This window comes from Diprion similis, chromosome 10 (genome assembly GCF_021155765.1).
Source record: "Diprion similis isolate iyDipSimi1 chromosome 10, iyDipSimi1.1, whole genome shotgun sequence".
Taxonomy (NCBI): domain Eukaryota; kingdom Metazoa; phylum Arthropoda; class Insecta; order Hymenoptera; family Diprionidae; genus Diprion; species Diprion similis.
The window spans coordinates 15,932,980-15,948,816 of record NC_060114.1 but is presented as its reverse complement, the minus strand read 5'-3'; the positions used below and the strand labels follow the sequence as shown (position 1 = coordinate 15,948,816).

Genomic DNA, 15,837 nt, shown 5'->3' with positions numbered 1-15,837 from the left:
GGAGTCGTTTTTTCCTCAACTGATATTATCAACGCGTTATTTTTATCCCTACAATCAATTTTCATGGCTCCAAATCTTTCACAGTTTCTTTTCTTCCCCTTTTCTTTCTTGGGATTCTTTTTCTCCTGGCTTTGCCACTACATCGTTGGATTTATCCGTTGCGTCTTCTTCTTCCGATTCTTCTCCCTCCTCAATTGCTGACTTGAATATGCATTTGTATAAAAAAGCGGCTACCACCGAACCGAGAATTGGTCCCAACCAGTAAACCTTCGAATGAAAAAATGATTTGTTTCAAGAAAGTTCATTTTTTACATGTGAATCTGACTTTTATCCTTGAAATTTGAAACAGAAAATAGAGGCTGACTGAACTTTGACAAATTATACGATACTTTGGTATAATCAAGCTCGAAATTAGATTGGGTGCAACGTTTTTTCATGTACCCAATGATCGTGCCAGTGTCTGGCTAACAGAGCTGGTGCAAAACTTCTCGCCGGATTAAACGACCCGCCGGTGTTTGAGCCGAACGCAGTGATACCGGCTATAAAAATAAATCCAATCGCGAAAGGTCCGAACAAACGAACACTCGAGTTACTCGTGCGCGTTGTTAGGAGAATAGTCATCATCAGTATGAATGCTGTAAGAAAACATGGTCCTGTGCAGTATTGTTGCAGAGTGCCATTTTAGTTCCTTGTAGGATGAATAATTCTTTCCGAAAATTCATCGACAATTACACCGTTGCATTCATAGAGGAAATTTATTGTTGGTCTTCTTACTGACGAGCGTTTCGATGAGCAACGCTTGCGTGGCTGAAATGTACTTGCTCGGGGCTGTATATCCAAGCGTGTAATTTCTGTAGAAAAATTTCCGCTCCCTGTCAAAGGGAGTTACGCAAAGTAGGAACAAAACTCCAAGGCAGCAACCAAGTAGATGCATCACAATGTAAAGCGCTCCTCGCAGTACCTTTGTCTGGAAATATTTGTGTCAAGTTGTCAAATTTCTTGGTCAAAAGTTCAATTTTTGCACAACTTGGGCTCAAACGAATCTTACGTGTAGTCAATAGTGTCAGTTAAGTTGTATAATTTCACCTCATTAATGATCATTAATCCTGCGGTGATGGCAGGGTTGAAGTGAGCGTCTGACATATCGGCGAACATGAATGTGCAAACTGTGTACATTATGCCAAAAGTCAGAGCGACACTGAACATATAAAATGGTGTCTCGGGATCAAATTTCATAGAGCTTCCGCAGCCAAAAAAGCATATCGCGGTACATCCAATGAATTCGCTCAGCATAGCGTACACTAGGCTCGAATCCAGCTCACCTAATCCTAGGCAATCAATGTCTGCCATTTTTTTTTTGTCTAGTTTATTTTCTTTACTTCAAGAATATACGAGTCAGATGTTTCAGATTCAGGAGTAAGTCATGTGTTGCTGCGGTTTGCTCGTTTATATCGGATCGAAGGATTATGCGACTAGATTCCTTCTTACTTTCTACAACTATTCACGTTTAAACTTTTGCTGAGTAGAAAATATTTTCACTGCTGAGATCGTCAGATCTTTACGATGTTCCAAAATTGTTAGAACAGTTTGGCGCGTAAAAAATCACTTTAATCTAGCAAAAGAAAGAGAAAAAATTACCTCGAAGTAAAGGAAGAGACAAGCGATTGTTTAAAAATCGTATATTCTACCGAGCAAGGATTATAAATTTCATCATTTCTTTTCTATCATTCTCGTTGCTTATTATATTTTAAACCTGAGAACGACCAAAGTATGGTATCCAAAGGGAATACATGGCAAGGATTTTTCATCAAAAGAGAGAGTGTTTGACTTGCGTCGTGTGAAAAGACATAAATGGAAAACACGATCGTCCACTGCTACAAAGCGAGGCTCCAAGGAGTGCCCCGTATACCAAAGACATCCATACAAGAACAGCAACTATCACTGCGAATGCTATTACGTGTCCACGTTTACGAATGCGGTTCCATACAGTGTTGGCAGCTCGCAATCTCTGTTCAAATTCGGCCTGTATTATGAAAAAATGTAGAACGTAATAGAAAAATTTTGATTCTTAGAAAGTTTTGTCTCGGTTGCAATATCGACGTTTTGATTTATACTTCGTAATTTTCAACGAATGAAATAAATCGCGCATACTTGTCTTTCGTTGAATTTCCGTATCTGTTCTCGGGCCAATCGAATCACCTTACACTTAGCATGACGTATCCGCTTGACCACTTCTACGTTTGTCTTTGACGGGTTAAAGGTATCAACATTATCTCCAATTTCGCTATCCAAAACTATGCATCCCGACCTATTGCAACATTGAGCGGTCGTCATACCATGAAATACTTGTATCAAATTCGTTGAATGATAAAATTATATATACATATAAGGTTCGGTTAATTAAAAAAGTGTCTCCTTAAATGGATGTCAAAGTCCATAATATTTCTCAAATATATATAGATTTTTCACATTACTCTGAGGTTGCTCATAATTTACTTATTTCTGCATTCGTATGTTTAGGCGCAAATGAGGCAAGCAAATAAATTGCCATCAGTTCTGTCAAAATTTAATCAATAGAGTCACAAGTATGTATTTTTTCTCATATTTCACACTTTTCTAGGATAAATTAAAATGACACTTATGCATAAATTTTTACGTCCTGTTCTGAAATTAGAAACTACGAGGTGGCCGGTTTGTAAAATATTTCCCTGAATATCACGTAACTGTAGAACGCATTAACATTTCTGCTGCCCGTATGTACAAAATTATTTATATTGAAACAGGTTTTATCTATTAAACTTTCAACAAATACTACAATACTATCTGCACACCGTAAAAACTCTGAAACGCGATGCCCACCACAGAAACCAAAGAAGCCGCAGTGCTGCCCAAATACCCATATTTGCAAGTTGGATCCAGGTGGCGACTACAAGCCCCCTCCGAATTCCCCGGAGTGTGAGAAAAGGATTGAACCAGAAATTGATAACCCAGATTGCCCTTATTGTAAAAAATAACTCGTTTATTTCACATGATAGCACAAATAGAACGTGATGATCATTTACTTTGAGAAACTATGAATGGGCAAAGTTCAAACAAATTCATTTAAATTTTGTCATGCATCGCAGTTTTGATATTTGTTTTTCTCACATACTACTCAAATTATTTGGAATCTTATTCTCAATTCAAATCATAAATAAGCTAATAAAAATTTTCCATACAATTAACAGTAGAACTAGTTTCACTAATATTATTTGACATTCAGACTTGCACAGCATAATCCACTTTCATAATATTTAAAACAAATTCAATTAACTCTTGGCTTCTTTTCGGGTGGCGGTTTCATGTCCTTCTTCTCAGTTTTGATTTCTTGTTTAACCTCCACAGCTGGAATCGCAATTGATTAATAAACTTAACTTGAATAAACAAGAAATAGGATGTGTTTTGCGATGATTAATCAGCAAATACTCACTAGATTCAGGGGCTGGCTGTATCGGCTTTGGTACAGGTAGAGGAAATTTACGGGTCAGCTCAGCCAGTAACATATCAACTCTTTGACGCTGGAACAACGAACTAGGCTCTTCTCTAACTGGTACTTCTTTCTTCGCTGGCAGGGATTTTCCATTCTTAAAATCCCACGTATAACCCTTGCTAGGATGGTATCTAGAGCAAGAGCTTGCTTCCTCAATGGCTGATTGCAAGTGATGAACAGTCGACAACTGAAATGAGGGTAGAATCAACAATGAATGAAGAATAATAGATGTCTGAATTGCATATTGTTGATCTTGGAGGTCGGATTTCCTGATCTTTAATCCATCTGTTAGTTTAGAAATCTAGAAACTTTAATCGAAACCTAGAGCCTTGACTAGCAGCAGCCGTACCAGTCTTGAGTTGACGACAGATCCTAGGTCAGGTGCTTGGTAAACTACGCCTGCTATGATGTAGTAATCCGCTAAAGGGGTGGCTTGGGTAGGTGAATGACGTTCTTGTTTCCTTATCACGTAAAGTATTGGCTCTTGAACGTGTAACAGTATGTACTCGAGGCCTGTCATATTTCTGAAAAAAATATTGTAATACTCGGTGATTCATTCTTAGGCGTGATTATGTACTCAGCAGCTGTATCAGTGACGAGTTTTCTTACGTTAACTGCTCTGGATTGAGACGTTGCATTTTGACTATTTCGTTATTGCAAGTTCTGTCATAAAACGGATTGCTTTTTTCCGAAAAATACTCCATTATGTTGGTCGGATTTAGCATCGGGATCAAGGCACTGTCATGCCATGAAAGTCCCAGTGGATTATCTGAAAAAATAGTTTGCATTAGACAAAAGTCTCTAGTTATTTGATGGAAAATCTATTAAATGTATGTAGATTAGATTTGAAGTGGAAAAAATCATGGGGTAGATGTTTACAATAGTTTTTGTTTATAGGTTATGCTTTCACTACTGTAAATATCATATTACTGATTTTACAAACCAGGAACTGGCGGTCTTCCCGGCACCATATTGATTCCGGAATTGATATTTTGCCGATTTTACGATGTTATTTAATTGTTGGAAAGATAACCGCAAGTAAATATACAAGTTTGAAAAATGTATGTGACAGAAACACGGTGTTGAACTTGAACAGAACAACGAGTGTACATTAATTTTGACGATGCTGATGCGTGCTGGGTAAGGGCAATCGCACACACGCTTTGTCTCTCTCACTCTGCGACGTGATTGGCTGAGGGAGCGAAATTAGCCAATCACGACGCAGAGCGAGAGAGAAGGAGTGAGATATGCCGAGTGAACTATCGCCATCTATGGTGAGGGTATTTGAACAAAGAGCTTAAAAACCGTTGCCTGTTGTGAATCTGTCGGTAAAGAAGAACCAGTTGTTGAAAAACAAAAGCCTACCTCCATCCAATGCTATATCGATCTACGATTGGGGTTATTTGAATTTTGGTGGAGAAAATGTACATAACTCAGTAAATATAGGATAGATATTAGCGTATTTTTCAGAATATAAGCCAGGGTTCTTTGTCGTTGACAGCACCCGTCAAAATCGTCCTCGTTTATATGCAGACCCCTCTTGAGGCCGTTTTTTGGGACACAGTTTAAACGGTGTTCAATTTTTTCTGTATGGTTTGGGGATAGACTGAATTTAGTTTACACTTCCATTAACGTTGGAAAAATCGGACCTCATAAGTGGTTAGTGAGCGGGTAACTAAGGAAAACACCCTGAGATACTGTCTCAGAATTGGGGCTGGTCTTAGATGCGAGGTCAGCTTATACTTTCAACAATACGATAGGTAAATGGGATTATTTTACATCGCTAATTGACAATATCAAATAAGTATTATCATTAATGACCATAAAACTTGTCTGAAAGCAAGCAAAACAAGAAGCGAAATTCAATTTTATATTGGAAATTGTAAAAGTTGTAGCGTGAAAACGTATAATTTGTACGATATATGTTTCAATTCTGAATCCTTCATACATGGAATGTATAGATCAAACCAATTCGTATTCGTTTATTCAAGTAGGACAATCAGTGGCAATCAGGGGGAATGACAAGTGGAACAACATTTGAATTGCGTCGCTGTTCGTTGCCACAAGCCGCAAGTCATTGCGTCCGTGTGGCATTAATTAATACGAAACACGATGCATTATGTATCGACTATGTGTCAGTGAAAAAAATTATCGACAAAAACCGTATTATTATGCCGCACGCCCGCAGATCATTAGAATAGGATGTCTGGAGAGTCGGTTGTAATCAGTTCTAACGCATTAGTTGCATCGATTATCGTCGGAGCAATTAGCTTGCTGTTAATTATATTATACCAGGACATTTTAACCGCCAATATACTCAGGCACATTGCATTGAATTCCATTTCATTGACGCTTCAGACGCGTCGTTTCTCAGTAACGTTACGAAGGCGGCGTTTCACCGTCGTTTCAAGTCTCTACGCGGCTTCAATCCCCCCCCCCCCCCCCCCCCCCCCCCCCCCCCGCCAACGCGTATTACGATACTCGTGATCCCGCAATCAGAAAATCGACAATTCCTGAATCGGTCGGTTGACTGTAGTCTTCGACCGGCTTCGAGAGCAATTCATTGTCGGATTTGCAGTACGAAAGGTGGTAAAATTTGTCTTATTAATCAGAATGATTAAGAAAGTCGTTATTTTTGGGGCCACGGGTATGACTGGTCTGTGCGCCCTGAACGCTGCAGTTGAAAAAGGTAATTATTTTAGGTTAACTACCAACCATTACGTAATTTCCGTCTTTCGAATGAGTACATACATCTTAATCCTCTACGAATTTATCGGCGGGTCTCTACTTTATTCAAGTTTTACGTATTTTACCTAGGCTAACAAATTTATTTTTCATCAAAGAGAATTTGACGATACAACTCTTGTTGTTATTTGTACCTACGTATCAATCATTTTTCAAACCCTATAATAAGCTTCTTGCTTTTATCCGTTCGTCCAGGATTGCAAGTGACGGCTTTTGTGAGGGACGAAGCTAAAGTCCCGCTCAACATTAAGGAAAAGGTGAATGTTGTCGTTGGCGACGTTACAAATCAAGAACAAGTTTCTGAGGCTGTATCTGGTCAGGAGGGCGTCGTTGTTGTTCTGGGAACAAGAAACGAACTAGGTGATAACACAAATCTTTAACGTGCACTTATCCAGCTGCAAGTAACGCTTATTCATTTCAATGAATGTTGACTCAAGTGTTTACAGCAGCTATCATCGAAGCTTTTCATAGCTGAAGTTCACAGTTGAAATATTGTTTTGTTTCTCACTGGATGAAAGCATGTTTGTCTTATTAGTCGAATTTAAATTTGAACACAAGTCTCCTTAGTCTGCTACAATTGGTCTCCTAGCATCGTTGAAATTGAAACACGATATTTTATACGTACACATCGTATTTCTCAATTGCACAGAACAATCGATGTTTACAAAAACTATTGCCTGTTGAGATTTGCAATAATTAACAGAAACATACTCGTTTCTTCTTTTGTTCTTCGCAGCACCGACCACAGTACTTTCCGATGGTATGAAAAACATAGTCGATGCTATGAAAAAGCACAACGTCGAAGTGGTCTCTGTGTGTTTATCAGGTGATCATTTTCTCTCATTCATTCTACCGCCGTCTATGGGTTTGTGTAAATTAAGAACTTCGACCGAGTCGAGGCAGGCTTTGAGAAGAAAAATTCTAATTTTTATTTTGCTCTCTAGCTTTCTTGTTTTACCCACCTGAGAAGGTGCCGGCGATTTTTAAATCTTTGAATGCCGATCACGAACGCCAGTTTGAAGTAACTAAAATGAGCGGGCTGAAATGGATTGCGGTGTTACCACCCCATATCGCAGGTAACTAGCGAGGTTTTGAATTAGCTTATTCCAGAGCAGAAGTATGAGGTACGAAAATCGTTGCTCTTGCCGATTCACCATGATTGTCTGTTATTTCCAGATGCTCCAAGCACGAAATATCATATCAAGTATGACGAATCTGGCGGCCGTGCTATATCTAAGTATGATTTAGGCGCATTTTTAATAGAAAGTCTCAACCAGCCAGAGCACTACCACAAGGTATGTGGCATTGCAAATGTTTGATAATTAATTTAATTATTTTTATCTTCGTGTTGTTTCCTCGAGTTTTTATACAAATTGTCAATAATGAAATGTTCAATTCAACAATATTTTGGTCTGATGGATATTTAAATATCCATTTTCTACAGTATTTACGTCATGCATTTATGAACTGGGCTAACAAAGACTTTTATTACTGTTTTGACTGTCTGGATTGCGAGCTAACAATGAAAATTGCTTCCCTTTAATCCGGAAAGAAAGCTTTACCTATTCTCACAATACATTTTTGCAGCATTCCAGTTGAAATCAGATTTAAAGACAAAATTTAGGAAACACAAGTCTGTTAAAGTTCCCTGTTTCTTAACGAATTGAAAATTAAAAATGGCTCACAAGAAATAAAATTTTCGTAGATGTACTCGTATATAAGATCAGAAATCGTTTCAACAAATTATCCAATATTGAATATCTTGAGAGCTTCTTTGATATTCAGTCATTTCAATCGTGACTGTTTTAGTACAGCCATCGTTAAATTGTCGATCAAGTCTATCTTTGTTATTGAAAAATCGAGAATACTGGTTCAATAGATTCAGTTTGGTATTTGTATCATCCTTGTGTGTCATTGGAAAATGTACAGTACAAGCAATTTGTAATCAAACGAAGTAGCAGTAAATTAAAGTGAGAATAGACTAGCGAATAATTCACGAGAAACATAAAGTTTGCTTTCGATATCTTCTTATTGGAATTATAGACGTAATCAGACGAGAGTAAATAATGTGTAAGATAAGACAGTTTGAATTCATTGGACATTTTACTGATTCAGGTACACATAGTTATAAAACAAGTATATTTTAAGCGGAGGCGTTGAGGTGATTGCAGGGAATATCACAGAAATTGTAATATACACGTAGTACTGTACACATGTTACATAGTTACGCATTGTCGATGAGGTTATTTGGCAGATAACCGATAGTTGAAAGAAAATTTTTATGTATAATATGTATGCGGCTTTCATTTATAAATATAATAATATTAATAATAATGATAATAATCATCGTTGCAGTTCTACCAAAATGATTTGGTACTTCATAATATCTTCATCATGTATGTTTTTCCTGCTGAAAACAGCAAACTGGTATTCCGTAGTATACTTGGCATGGGTGGAGGAGGAGGTCCTATCGATGTCGTTGTTTTAGATCCTTTTTCTGGCGTAGAGTTTGCAGAATCTTTTTCTCGATATGAATCATCATACAAGCTTAACGGGTCGCAAATTCTGTATCCTAATTTTTTGTAAAAATCCTCTTGTCCTTTTGTCGATAGAAGAATCTTTGTTATTCCTCTCTTTGACACGTATTCTTCGGAACGACGCATCAGCAATGAACCCAAACCTCGTCCTCTATATTTTTGATCAATTACAACTGAAATTTATTGAACATTTTTTTGAGTTTTTTAAACCTTTGTTTTTCACATTATTTATGCAACGGATCTCTTTTGTGTCTAATTTTTTTTTTCCTGTTTCTATTATCAAATAAACAAAATGAAACTGAGTGGTTTCAAATAAATGATTATTTTTATAAATAGGTATAAATAAGGCAATTTGTGAGTATAAAAATTTACTACGAAATACGAGCCAAATTACGGTTCGTGTAATTCTATACTGTTTAGAAAAATGTCGTATTCACCAGATTCTATGAAACAACAATCGCATGTATTTGGCACCAAGGATATTTTACAATGTCCTATGACACTTGTATCATCCAAAAGTACAAGACACGTGGGAAATTTATCACACGAAGTGTACAAGCTTTTCAACCTGTGAAAAAAAGTAAATTTAAATTTAATCAATACTTAATTTCAATCTGATATGAAATGTTTGGAGAAATTTGAATTTAGCCGGCAGTTACGAAGCAGTGATTTTAGTTTAAGATATTGAGGTGATATTTTTTTCAAAGTTTTCGAATTGGATATTTTTTTTTTGTTCATAAACCATTGATGAATTTCGAAAGAGGTACTTGTCTGAAAAAGTTGCAGACATTTTTTTCAACTGACAATGAAATCCGTCGAACTTTTTTTCATTTTTTACGCTTACAGAAATTCAACTTACCGCGCCGTTTCGCTTCTTGGCCATTCGGAATTCACTAGTTTTGCACACTGCCGCGTTAGTTCCATTCGTTTGTGCAGGGGTACCACCGAGTAGGGCGTGTCTTTCATTATGCCTAGACGTTTACTTTTCTCTTTAAAAACGTTTTCAGTGTAATACTTGGTTGAAAAGATCAATCGCCAATGCTGCCGAAGTATTTCTCTGGAAAATTGACGAACAACTGTAAAATCGAAAGCAACTGATTCTCAGTTTGCACCGGAACTATAAATATACATTTTATTTCTGGCGCGTTATTACAGACAGTACCTGATGCTCAAATATGTCGGTTGTAAAAATGAGTTGGTAATTTTCTTTGAACGTTAAATAAAAAATTTATCAGCTTCTCGGGATTCTTTTATTTATTTATTTATTTATTTATTTATTTATTATATTAAAGGTGACGAATTCAAGCACTGAATAAAATTGGCACGATCGATTATACGCGGATGAAAATTACCTTGACCGTATAATTGTTTTTAGAATGGAGACTTGAAACTCAAGAAGTTCCTTGAGACGTACTACGTCATGAATATTAATATCGTGGAGAACTATGGAGTTTTTTTTTTTTTTGTTTTTTTTTTTGTTTTTTGCATAGGAAGAGTTCGATCTTTTTATCACAGAAATATGCATAAATATTTTTCTTAGCAATATTCTTTTAATTTTGATTATTCTACTCTACGTAATTCGAGAAAATTTCAATTCTGTCAAACATGACGCAAAGAAAACCTCGACACTAACGTCACGTGTTTGTTGTGATAAGCTTCGATCATGAATTACGTTGTATCTAGATACGAAATATTTGAGATTGATTATCGTCAGCGAGACAAGGCCATATGCGATAAATGGAAGCGCCACTCGTGTCTCTAGTATCGATAAGTGTAGCTAGAGTGTAACTTGTTCTTTGTATTACATTTCACCATTGAAACTGTGCTGTTTTTAAATTATCACAGAATTTGTTCTTTGAAATGGTTGAGTTCTATCACATGGTAGTATTGACATTTATTTTCGAAAATAAAAATAAACAAGTAATCTTGTATAAACGTATGTTATTTAAAATAATGCAGCACCGATTATGGTTAAATTTTTACTTGAACATCGGTCATCTTGAACCTCAGCGGACTTCTGGGCACGTTAATTATTTTGCTAGTGAATTCCATGTCTTTGTGATGCCAGGACAAATTGAAGTTCGTTATCACCTGCAAGTAGGGGGAAATGGAAGTTCACGAGGCGATAGTCCATCGAGTATAAAAGGTTGAAGAAGTTTTATAATCGTTGATATACCTTTGTAACAAGAGCCTCAACTTCCATTTCCGCAAATCTTTTACCGATGCACATACGTGATCCATGGCCAAATGGCATCATCGCAAACTTGTGGGCGTTATTGAAATGCGGACTTGATCTCAGCCATCTTTCGGGAATATATTTCATTGGCTCAGGAAATATTTCAGGGTTTGTTGCCATCGCCATGTGACAGAGAATAACTGGAGTCTGTGATCAGGATTAAAAATCGAACCAGTTGTGTATAATTAAGGGGATTCCTTGGTTGATTTCGACGTTGACGTATATATCTTCAAATATCAAAGTCTACGTATCACTAACACGGAAAAGGCCTTAATATAGCGCAATTCTGTATGCAATTATCATGAAAAAAAACACGACAATACATTGCTGAAAATGCTTTCTACGAAATCGCGATAGTAAGTTCCTAGTTTTCGTGCCATTTCTTTATTTCTGTGTAGAATGAAAATACATTGGAGTGTCTTTGTTGAAGATTGCATAAAGAATTACGCTGTTAAAGACTTTTTTGTCTTAGCGATTATACGTCAACTTCAAAATCGACCAGGGCACCCCCTTAAATAGTGAGATAACTGATCATTGAAGATGCGTTCAACTTTTTAATATTATAACCGTTTCAACTCAAAGGTTATAATTCTCTATTCTCACCCTTTTTGGCACCTGATAACCACCAATGACTACGTCGTTGGGCAAAAGTCGTTGATTCGCGTACGCTATTGGTGATAATCTGAAAAGGGCGAAAACTGCGTTACAACTAGCGATTAATCGATTAATCGTCGATTTCGTGTAATCGTTTTTCCGATTAATCGATTGATCGATTGTTTCGATTAATCGATTTTATATCTCTATGGTTACAACTCAAAGGATTTCCGCAATTCTAATTTAGAAAAAATTAAACCTTGCAGACTCTCTCATGCAAGCCTTCAAGTACGCCATTTTCTCGTTGTTTTCCGCGGTAATTCTTCCATTTGGTGCATACTCTCTCAACTCTTGTCGCAGGATATCCTGCTTGTCAGGATTTTTAGCCAAGTAGTAAAGACACACCGCTGCAGTTTGGGAAGTCTAAAACAAGGCGTTTCACTACTCAAATGTTCATGACGAGTACAGACAGAATTCATTTGACATCGAGGTGAAATACGCACGGTATCGATACCCGCCTGGAGCATGTCCAGAGCCATGACACAGGCAACTTTCTTATCGACGGCGATCAGCCTCTCGAGGACGCTCTTGTCTTCCTCGTCGCTTTTCGGGTGCTTTTTTATCCTCTCTACAGCTTCGTTGACGTATTTCATCGCGGTCCTAAGATAGCATCAGAGTCAATCTTGACCTGACTAAAGTCCTTTGTCATACATGCACGCAAATACTCACTCATTGAAATAATCCATTGTCGAGATGAATTGCTTCCAGTTCTTTGTGTTCACCCAGTGGTGAAGCGACGGCTGTGCTTCCAGCTGGTACCACAGCTCGAACCATGCCAGCACCGTCTGTATCAAACGTTGCGCCTCGGAATCCTCGGAAAGATCTCCTTCTAGGCATCCGAACCTTGTGTCCAGGGCAACAACCCCGATTGCTAAGGAAAGAATGCGGAGATATTCATGGTCAGTCGAATAATCGATTAATCGAAGTTGCCTCAATAATTCTGCAAATCCATCGGTATATGAATCAAAAGCGTCGATTAATCGATTACTCGCACGGTAATGATACTCACACTCTAGAGCCCATCTGTTCAATTCGTTGGTAAAGTTTTCTGGCATCTCGAAATTTTCCTCTCGAATTAGTCGGATTCTGGAAGTATACTGACGTGGTTAAAGAGTGAAAATTTTCAAGTTACGGAGCATGAGTGAATGATAATTTATGTTCGAATTCAACTATGAAAAATGAATTGAAATTCAATCCACTTGCCTTCTTACAAAGTCTTCGGCAATCTTGTCTATGGCGTCGATGTAGAGTTTGGTAATTTGGGGTCGCATCAGGACTTTGTTGACGATGCTTCGAAATTTCCACCATTCCTCTCCCTGCCTAGTTAAAGAGGATCGTAGGGCTGAGGTCAGGCTTGAACATCCAGCTTGCACTATATTTACACCTATAGAATTATTTAATTTGCCGTATTTACTTCCTTACGTAATTAAGAGACCGTATGCCTCGTCGTAGACCTCTTTCCGTATCACCCTTCGGTAGCGGCTGAGAGTTTTTATTTCATCCCTCATCGGCCATTGACCAGCGTTTCTATATACCTGAGAAACGATTAAAGGAAGTTGCATAAACTCTGTTTTTCGTATTCCCATTATACTCTCCTTCTCCTAATAACAATTGACTATACCTTTTCGGCCTCGTCAGGATCGTAAACGAAAACGGATTCCGGTAATGCAGGTAGACCAGCTACTCGTACCACTTTGCCAAATGTTTCGTTGATCTTCCGCATAAAGATACTGTTATCTTTTTTATCTTTCTCGTAATATTCGCCTAAAAGGTGGTGGAAAGTAGCGTGAAAGACGGTTATCAACAATCGATTATAAGTTAATTCTCTATTTTTTTTTTTTTTACACCAACTCTCCGACTCACCGATAAGGGGTAAGAATCTGTGAATATTTCCGATTACCGGAAGTGGTTTTGGCCCAGGCATTTCATTGAAGGGTTTCGCTTCTTCCCACGAAATCGGTTTAGGCGTCGTGGCATTTTCGTTGGGTGTTGCCGCAGGATAAGCGTTTCCAAGTGTTCTGATGATGGTTCGATTCTGACCCTGGGCACCAACTTTTACAGATCGTAAAATCTTCTTCATGGTTGATCAAAAGTTCATTACCACTTTTCACCAAGTTGCTCGGTAGACTGCACTCTTTTAAAAAAGTACGCTGTTATTCTACAATCACCAAATCTAATCTCGACTGACAAGTAACAAATAAACAATATATATGCCTATCTATTGTGTTATAGCTGTATTGACTCTCTCACAGATAACTCGAATTATAGACCTGAACACACGGTAAAGCCAGCTGTCACGTGACATGATCAATTTTGTTTATATTTGCAGATTTTTTTCCTAACTTGCTTACTTTTCGGTCAGAACACAAGTTACCGGACTTGAAGAATACAAAACTATACGTGTCTTCAGATGGTCTCTATTCGTTTGGTACTTTCGAAACGATCGCTGAAACATTTTGTTAATGAATAGAAACATTTCAGCGTTGGTTTTATTCACATACATCAAGCCCAGCAAGAAATCACGAGTCCCAACGAAATCAGAAGGGGACACGAAACTAATGTTCCGACGCGAGTCTGCAATTTTACTTAATTCAATCCTGGTTTTATACATTTTCTGGAAAATCTTGTTTTCTACAAACGTCACTTGACAATTATTATTATTATTATTTTTTTTTTTTTCTATTTATACGAATTTTCCAAAAGATGTTAAGCCTCACACGCTAAAAAATGCGACACCGTTTGACATCAATTGATCCCGTTGATCATCTGCTTCTGTCGTCCACAGAGGTTTTTGTTATCTTTTTTCCACACGCGACGTCGATAGCTTGAAGCGTTCGGATGTGACGTAATCGCAGTGTTGCTGCGGTATAATAACTGCCCGCTAGCCTTGACCTTTAATTAAAATCCCGATTTTCCTAGTACGAATCAAGTTATGTCATCGTACTTCGCGACCACTTTATTACTGGCTGGTAAAAAGTCACTGCATTATCGTAGGTTGGTATTACTTTACACAAATCAATGGGTAGATAGACCTTGTTGTTTGGTCAGGTGTGACAAGCCAAGTTACCATCGCACAGTTACAGCCTTGTTTTATACCGTTGCTTCCAAAGTTTGTTCTGCAGATGCCAACTTTCGGGTCTGGATATGATCGAGAGTATACATTTTCAGAAAAAATAACTAAAACAGGGCGAAAATTTGGCGGGAATAATTTTTTCAATTTAAAAACCCGCTGATAACTTTTACTATCTTGTACAATATCGTCCATTATGGTGGTAAATATTGTACGTTAATAATCCCGTGTGAATAATGAAACTTGAAATTATTTATATTTCTTATCTAATCTAAGTGAAAAAAAGGTTCAATGCAGAAACTAAGATAACCGACGATACCAGTATGCAAGCCGTATGGATAACTCAAGGTCAGACGAGATTAAAGTATACTTGCAGCGAGGGTGCAGTACGTGGAAAAAATATGCGAGAAAAATGTATGGGAATTGAAATGAGTTGGAAAACTGAGTTCGTTTTGGTTGTTTGCGAGTAGACAATAACACCATTGAATATTGGTATGGTACATTGTGTAACAAGGAGGCAAACTCGGTCTTTTCGAGCCGAGCGTAAGTTTTCAATATGAGTCGTAGATGAGCCGGAGACGAATCTTCATATGACAAGAAAACGTTACGCGTTTTTTCACGGAGCACAAAATTGAGGTTAGGGTCACGTAATGTCAGATTTCTTCGCGACGGCGCATGCGCGCAGTACAGAAAAGACCACTTTCGACTCCTAGGACTTAAAACTGGTCTTTTCCGTACTCCGCGCATGCGCATTCGCAGCTTCGGGTACTTTGTGTACGCAAAACACGCGCGGAAAAAGGCGTTGAACATACTCGCGTTATATAAATGTTTCTACTGTTCTAATCACTTCGAAATGCTTTGCGATGAATTTGAAACGGTCTGAATGATCTCAACAACTGATCTCGAAACAAGCGTTCGGTGTATAATATAATAACATTTGCGTGCAGTATGAGTTCGATCTTACCAGCTCCTGGCAATGCACTATCGTCGTCGCTGTCCGGCGATACACTGCCAGGAGATATTCCGCATGCGATCGAGCGCCGCTCGTGGAATATCCAATTGCCTA

The 15,837-nt window shown here is 37.9% G+C and overlaps 5 protein-coding genes across 8 annotated transcripts; 1 reads left to right on the top strand and 4 right to left on the bottom strand.

Moving 5' to 3' along the window:
- Nucleotides 1-78: 78 nt before the first annotated feature.
- On the bottom strand, nucleotides 79-1,350 carry LOC124411437 (aquaporin AQPAe.a-like). The gene is made up of 4 exons (XM_046890535.1): nucleotides 1,087-1,350; nucleotides 775-967; nucleotides 442-635; nucleotides 79-267 (listed from the first exon to the last, which is right to left on the bottom strand). Exons 1-4 carry the CDS (start codon nucleotides 1,348-1,350, stop codon nucleotides 79-81), a joined length of 840 nt encoding a protein of 279 aa, XP_046746491.1.
- A 1,809-nt stretch (nucleotides 1,351-3,159) lies between these two features.
- On the bottom strand, nucleotides 3,160-4,634 carry LOC124411803 (mediator of RNA polymerase II transcription subunit 6). 2 transcript variants are annotated; one of them, XM_046891250.1, is made up of 5 exons: nucleotides 4,473-4,634; nucleotides 4,139-4,298; nucleotides 3,879-4,053; nucleotides 3,470-3,716; nucleotides 3,160-3,384 (listed from the first exon to the last, which is right to left on the bottom strand). In XM_046891250.1, the coding sequence occupies exons 1-5, from the start codon at nucleotides 4,498-4,500 to the stop codon at nucleotides 3,305-3,307; spliced, it is 690 nt and encodes a 229-aa protein (XP_046747206.1). In that variant the 5' UTR covers nucleotides 4,501-4,634; the 3' UTR covers nucleotides 3,160-3,304. The 2 variants fall into 2 exon arrangements, with proteins under 2 accessions (XP_046747206.1, XP_046747208.1); XM_046891252.1 differs by having other exon boundaries at nucleotides 3,521-3,716.
- Nucleotides 4,635-6,017: 1,383 nt separating this feature from the next.
- LOC124411805 (flavin reductase (NADPH)) lies at nucleotides 6,018-7,741 on the top strand. Its single transcript, XM_046891254.1, has 5 exons — nucleotides 6,018-6,218; nucleotides 6,470-6,634; nucleotides 7,011-7,100; nucleotides 7,219-7,350; nucleotides 7,451-7,741. The coding sequence occupies exons 1-5, from the start codon at nucleotides 6,143-6,145 to the stop codon at nucleotides 7,591-7,593; spliced, it is 606 nt and encodes a 201-aa protein (XP_046747210.1). The 5' UTR covers nucleotides 6,018-6,142; the 3' UTR covers nucleotides 7,594-7,741.
- Nucleotides 7,742-8,321: 580 nt separating this feature from the next.
- Nucleotides 8,322-10,566, bottom strand: LOC124411802 (N-alpha-acetyltransferase 80-like). The gene is made up of 4 exons (XM_046891249.1): nucleotides 10,164-10,566; nucleotides 9,671-9,868; nucleotides 9,249-9,379; nucleotides 8,322-8,984 (listed from the first exon to the last, which is right to left on the bottom strand). The coding sequence occupies exons 1-4, from the start codon at nucleotides 10,334-10,336 to the stop codon at nucleotides 8,653-8,655; spliced, it is 834 nt and encodes a 277-aa protein (XP_046747205.1). The 5' UTR covers nucleotides 10,337-10,566; the 3' UTR covers nucleotides 8,322-8,652.
- A 163-nt stretch (nucleotides 10,567-10,729) lies between these two features.
- Nucleotides 10,730-15,837, bottom strand: LOC124411795 (probable cytochrome P450 49a1). Of its 3 annotated transcripts, none has more exons than XM_046891235.1 (12): nucleotides 15,707-15,837; nucleotides 13,565-13,857; nucleotides 13,323-13,465; nucleotides 13,124-13,236; nucleotides 12,905-13,021; nucleotides 12,711-12,787; nucleotides 12,371-12,572; nucleotides 12,145-12,301; nucleotides 11,901-12,064; nucleotides 11,651-11,729; nucleotides 10,988-11,194; nucleotides 10,730-10,902 (listed from the first exon to the last, which is right to left on the bottom strand). In XM_046891235.1, exons 2-12 carry the CDS (start codon nucleotides 13,779-13,781, stop codon nucleotides 10,783-10,785), a joined length of 1,596 nt encoding a protein of 531 aa, XP_046747191.1. In that variant the 5' UTR covers nucleotides 13,782-13,857; nucleotides 15,707-15,837; the 3' UTR covers nucleotides 10,730-10,782. The 3 variants fall into 3 exon arrangements, with proteins under 3 accessions (XP_046747191.1, XP_046747192.1, XP_046747193.1); XM_046891236.1 differs by having other exon boundaries at nucleotides 13,565-13,884; nucleotides 15,707-15,802; XM_046891237.1 differs by having other exon boundaries at nucleotides 13,565-13,835; nucleotides 15,707-15,792.

What these genes read in the sequence shown, in the direction of transcription:
- LOC124411795 (XM_046891235.1), bottom strand. Translation starts at nt 13,781, where the DNA reads ATGAAGAAGATTTTACGATCTGTAAAAGTTGGTGCCCAGGGTCAGAAT. An exon ending in CAGATTCTTACCCCTTATCG is followed by an intron (nt 13,466 to 13,564) that starts GTGAGTCGGAGA and finishes ACCACCTTTTAG; the next exon opens with GCGAATATTACGAGAAAGAT. An exon ending in GCATACGGTCTCTTAATTAC is followed by an intron (nt 13,022 to 13,123) that starts GTAAGGAAGTAA and finishes CTCTTTAACTAG; the next exon opens with GCAGGGAGAGGAATGGTGGA.
- LOC124411802 (XM_046891249.1), bottom strand. Translation starts at nt 10,336, where the DNA reads ATGCATATTTCTGTGATAAAAAGATCGAACTCTTCCTATGCAAAAAAC. An exon ending in AAAACAATTATACGGTCAAG is followed by an intron (nt 9,869 to 10,163) that starts GTAATTTTCATC and finishes TCAATTTTCCAG; the next exon opens with AGAAATACTTCGGCAGCATT. An exon ending in CCAAGAAGCGAAACGGCGCG is followed by an intron (nt 9,380 to 9,670) that starts GTAAGTTGAATT and finishes TTTTTTTCACAG; the next exon opens with GTTGAAAAGCTTGTACACTT.
- LOC124411805 (XM_046891254.1), top strand. Translation starts at nt 6,143, where the DNA reads ATGATTAAGAAAGTCGTTATTTTTGGGGCCACGGGTATGACTGGTCTG. An exon ending in GAACGCTGCAGTTGAAAAAG is followed by an intron (nt 6,219 to 6,469) that starts GTAATTATTTTA and finishes CCGTTCGTCCAG; the next exon opens with GATTGCAAGTGACGGCTTTT. An exon ending in GTTACCACCCCATATCGCAG is followed by an intron (nt 7,351 to 7,450) that starts GTAACTAGCGAG and finishes TGTTATTTCCAG; the next exon opens with ATGCTCCAAGCACGAAATAT.
- LOC124411437 (XM_046890535.1), bottom strand. Translation starts at nt 1,350, where the DNA reads ATGGCAGACATTGATTGCCTAGGATTAGGTGAGCTGGATTCGAGCCTA. An exon ending in GATTAATGATCATTAATGAG is followed by an intron (nt 968 to 1,086) that starts GTGAAATTATAC and finishes AAATATTTCCAG; the next exon opens with ACAAAGGTACTGCGAGGAGC. An exon ending in GACACTGGCACGATCATTGG is followed by an intron (nt 268 to 441) that starts GTACATGAAAAA and finishes TTTCATTCGAAG; the next exon opens with GTTTACTGGTTGGGACCAAT.
- LOC124411803 (XM_046891250.1), bottom strand. Translation starts at nt 4,500, where the DNA reads ATGGTGCCGGGAAGACCGCCAGTTCCTG. An exon ending in CTGTCGTCAACTCAAGACTG is followed by an intron (nt 3,717 to 3,878) that starts GTACGGCTGCTG and finishes CCCTCATTTCAG; the next exon opens with TTGTCGACTGTTCATCACTT. An exon ending in ACAGCCAGCCCCTGAATCTA is followed by an intron (nt 3,385 to 3,469) that starts GTGAGTATTTGC and finishes TTGCGATTCCAG; the next exon opens with CTGTGGAGGTTAAACAAGAA.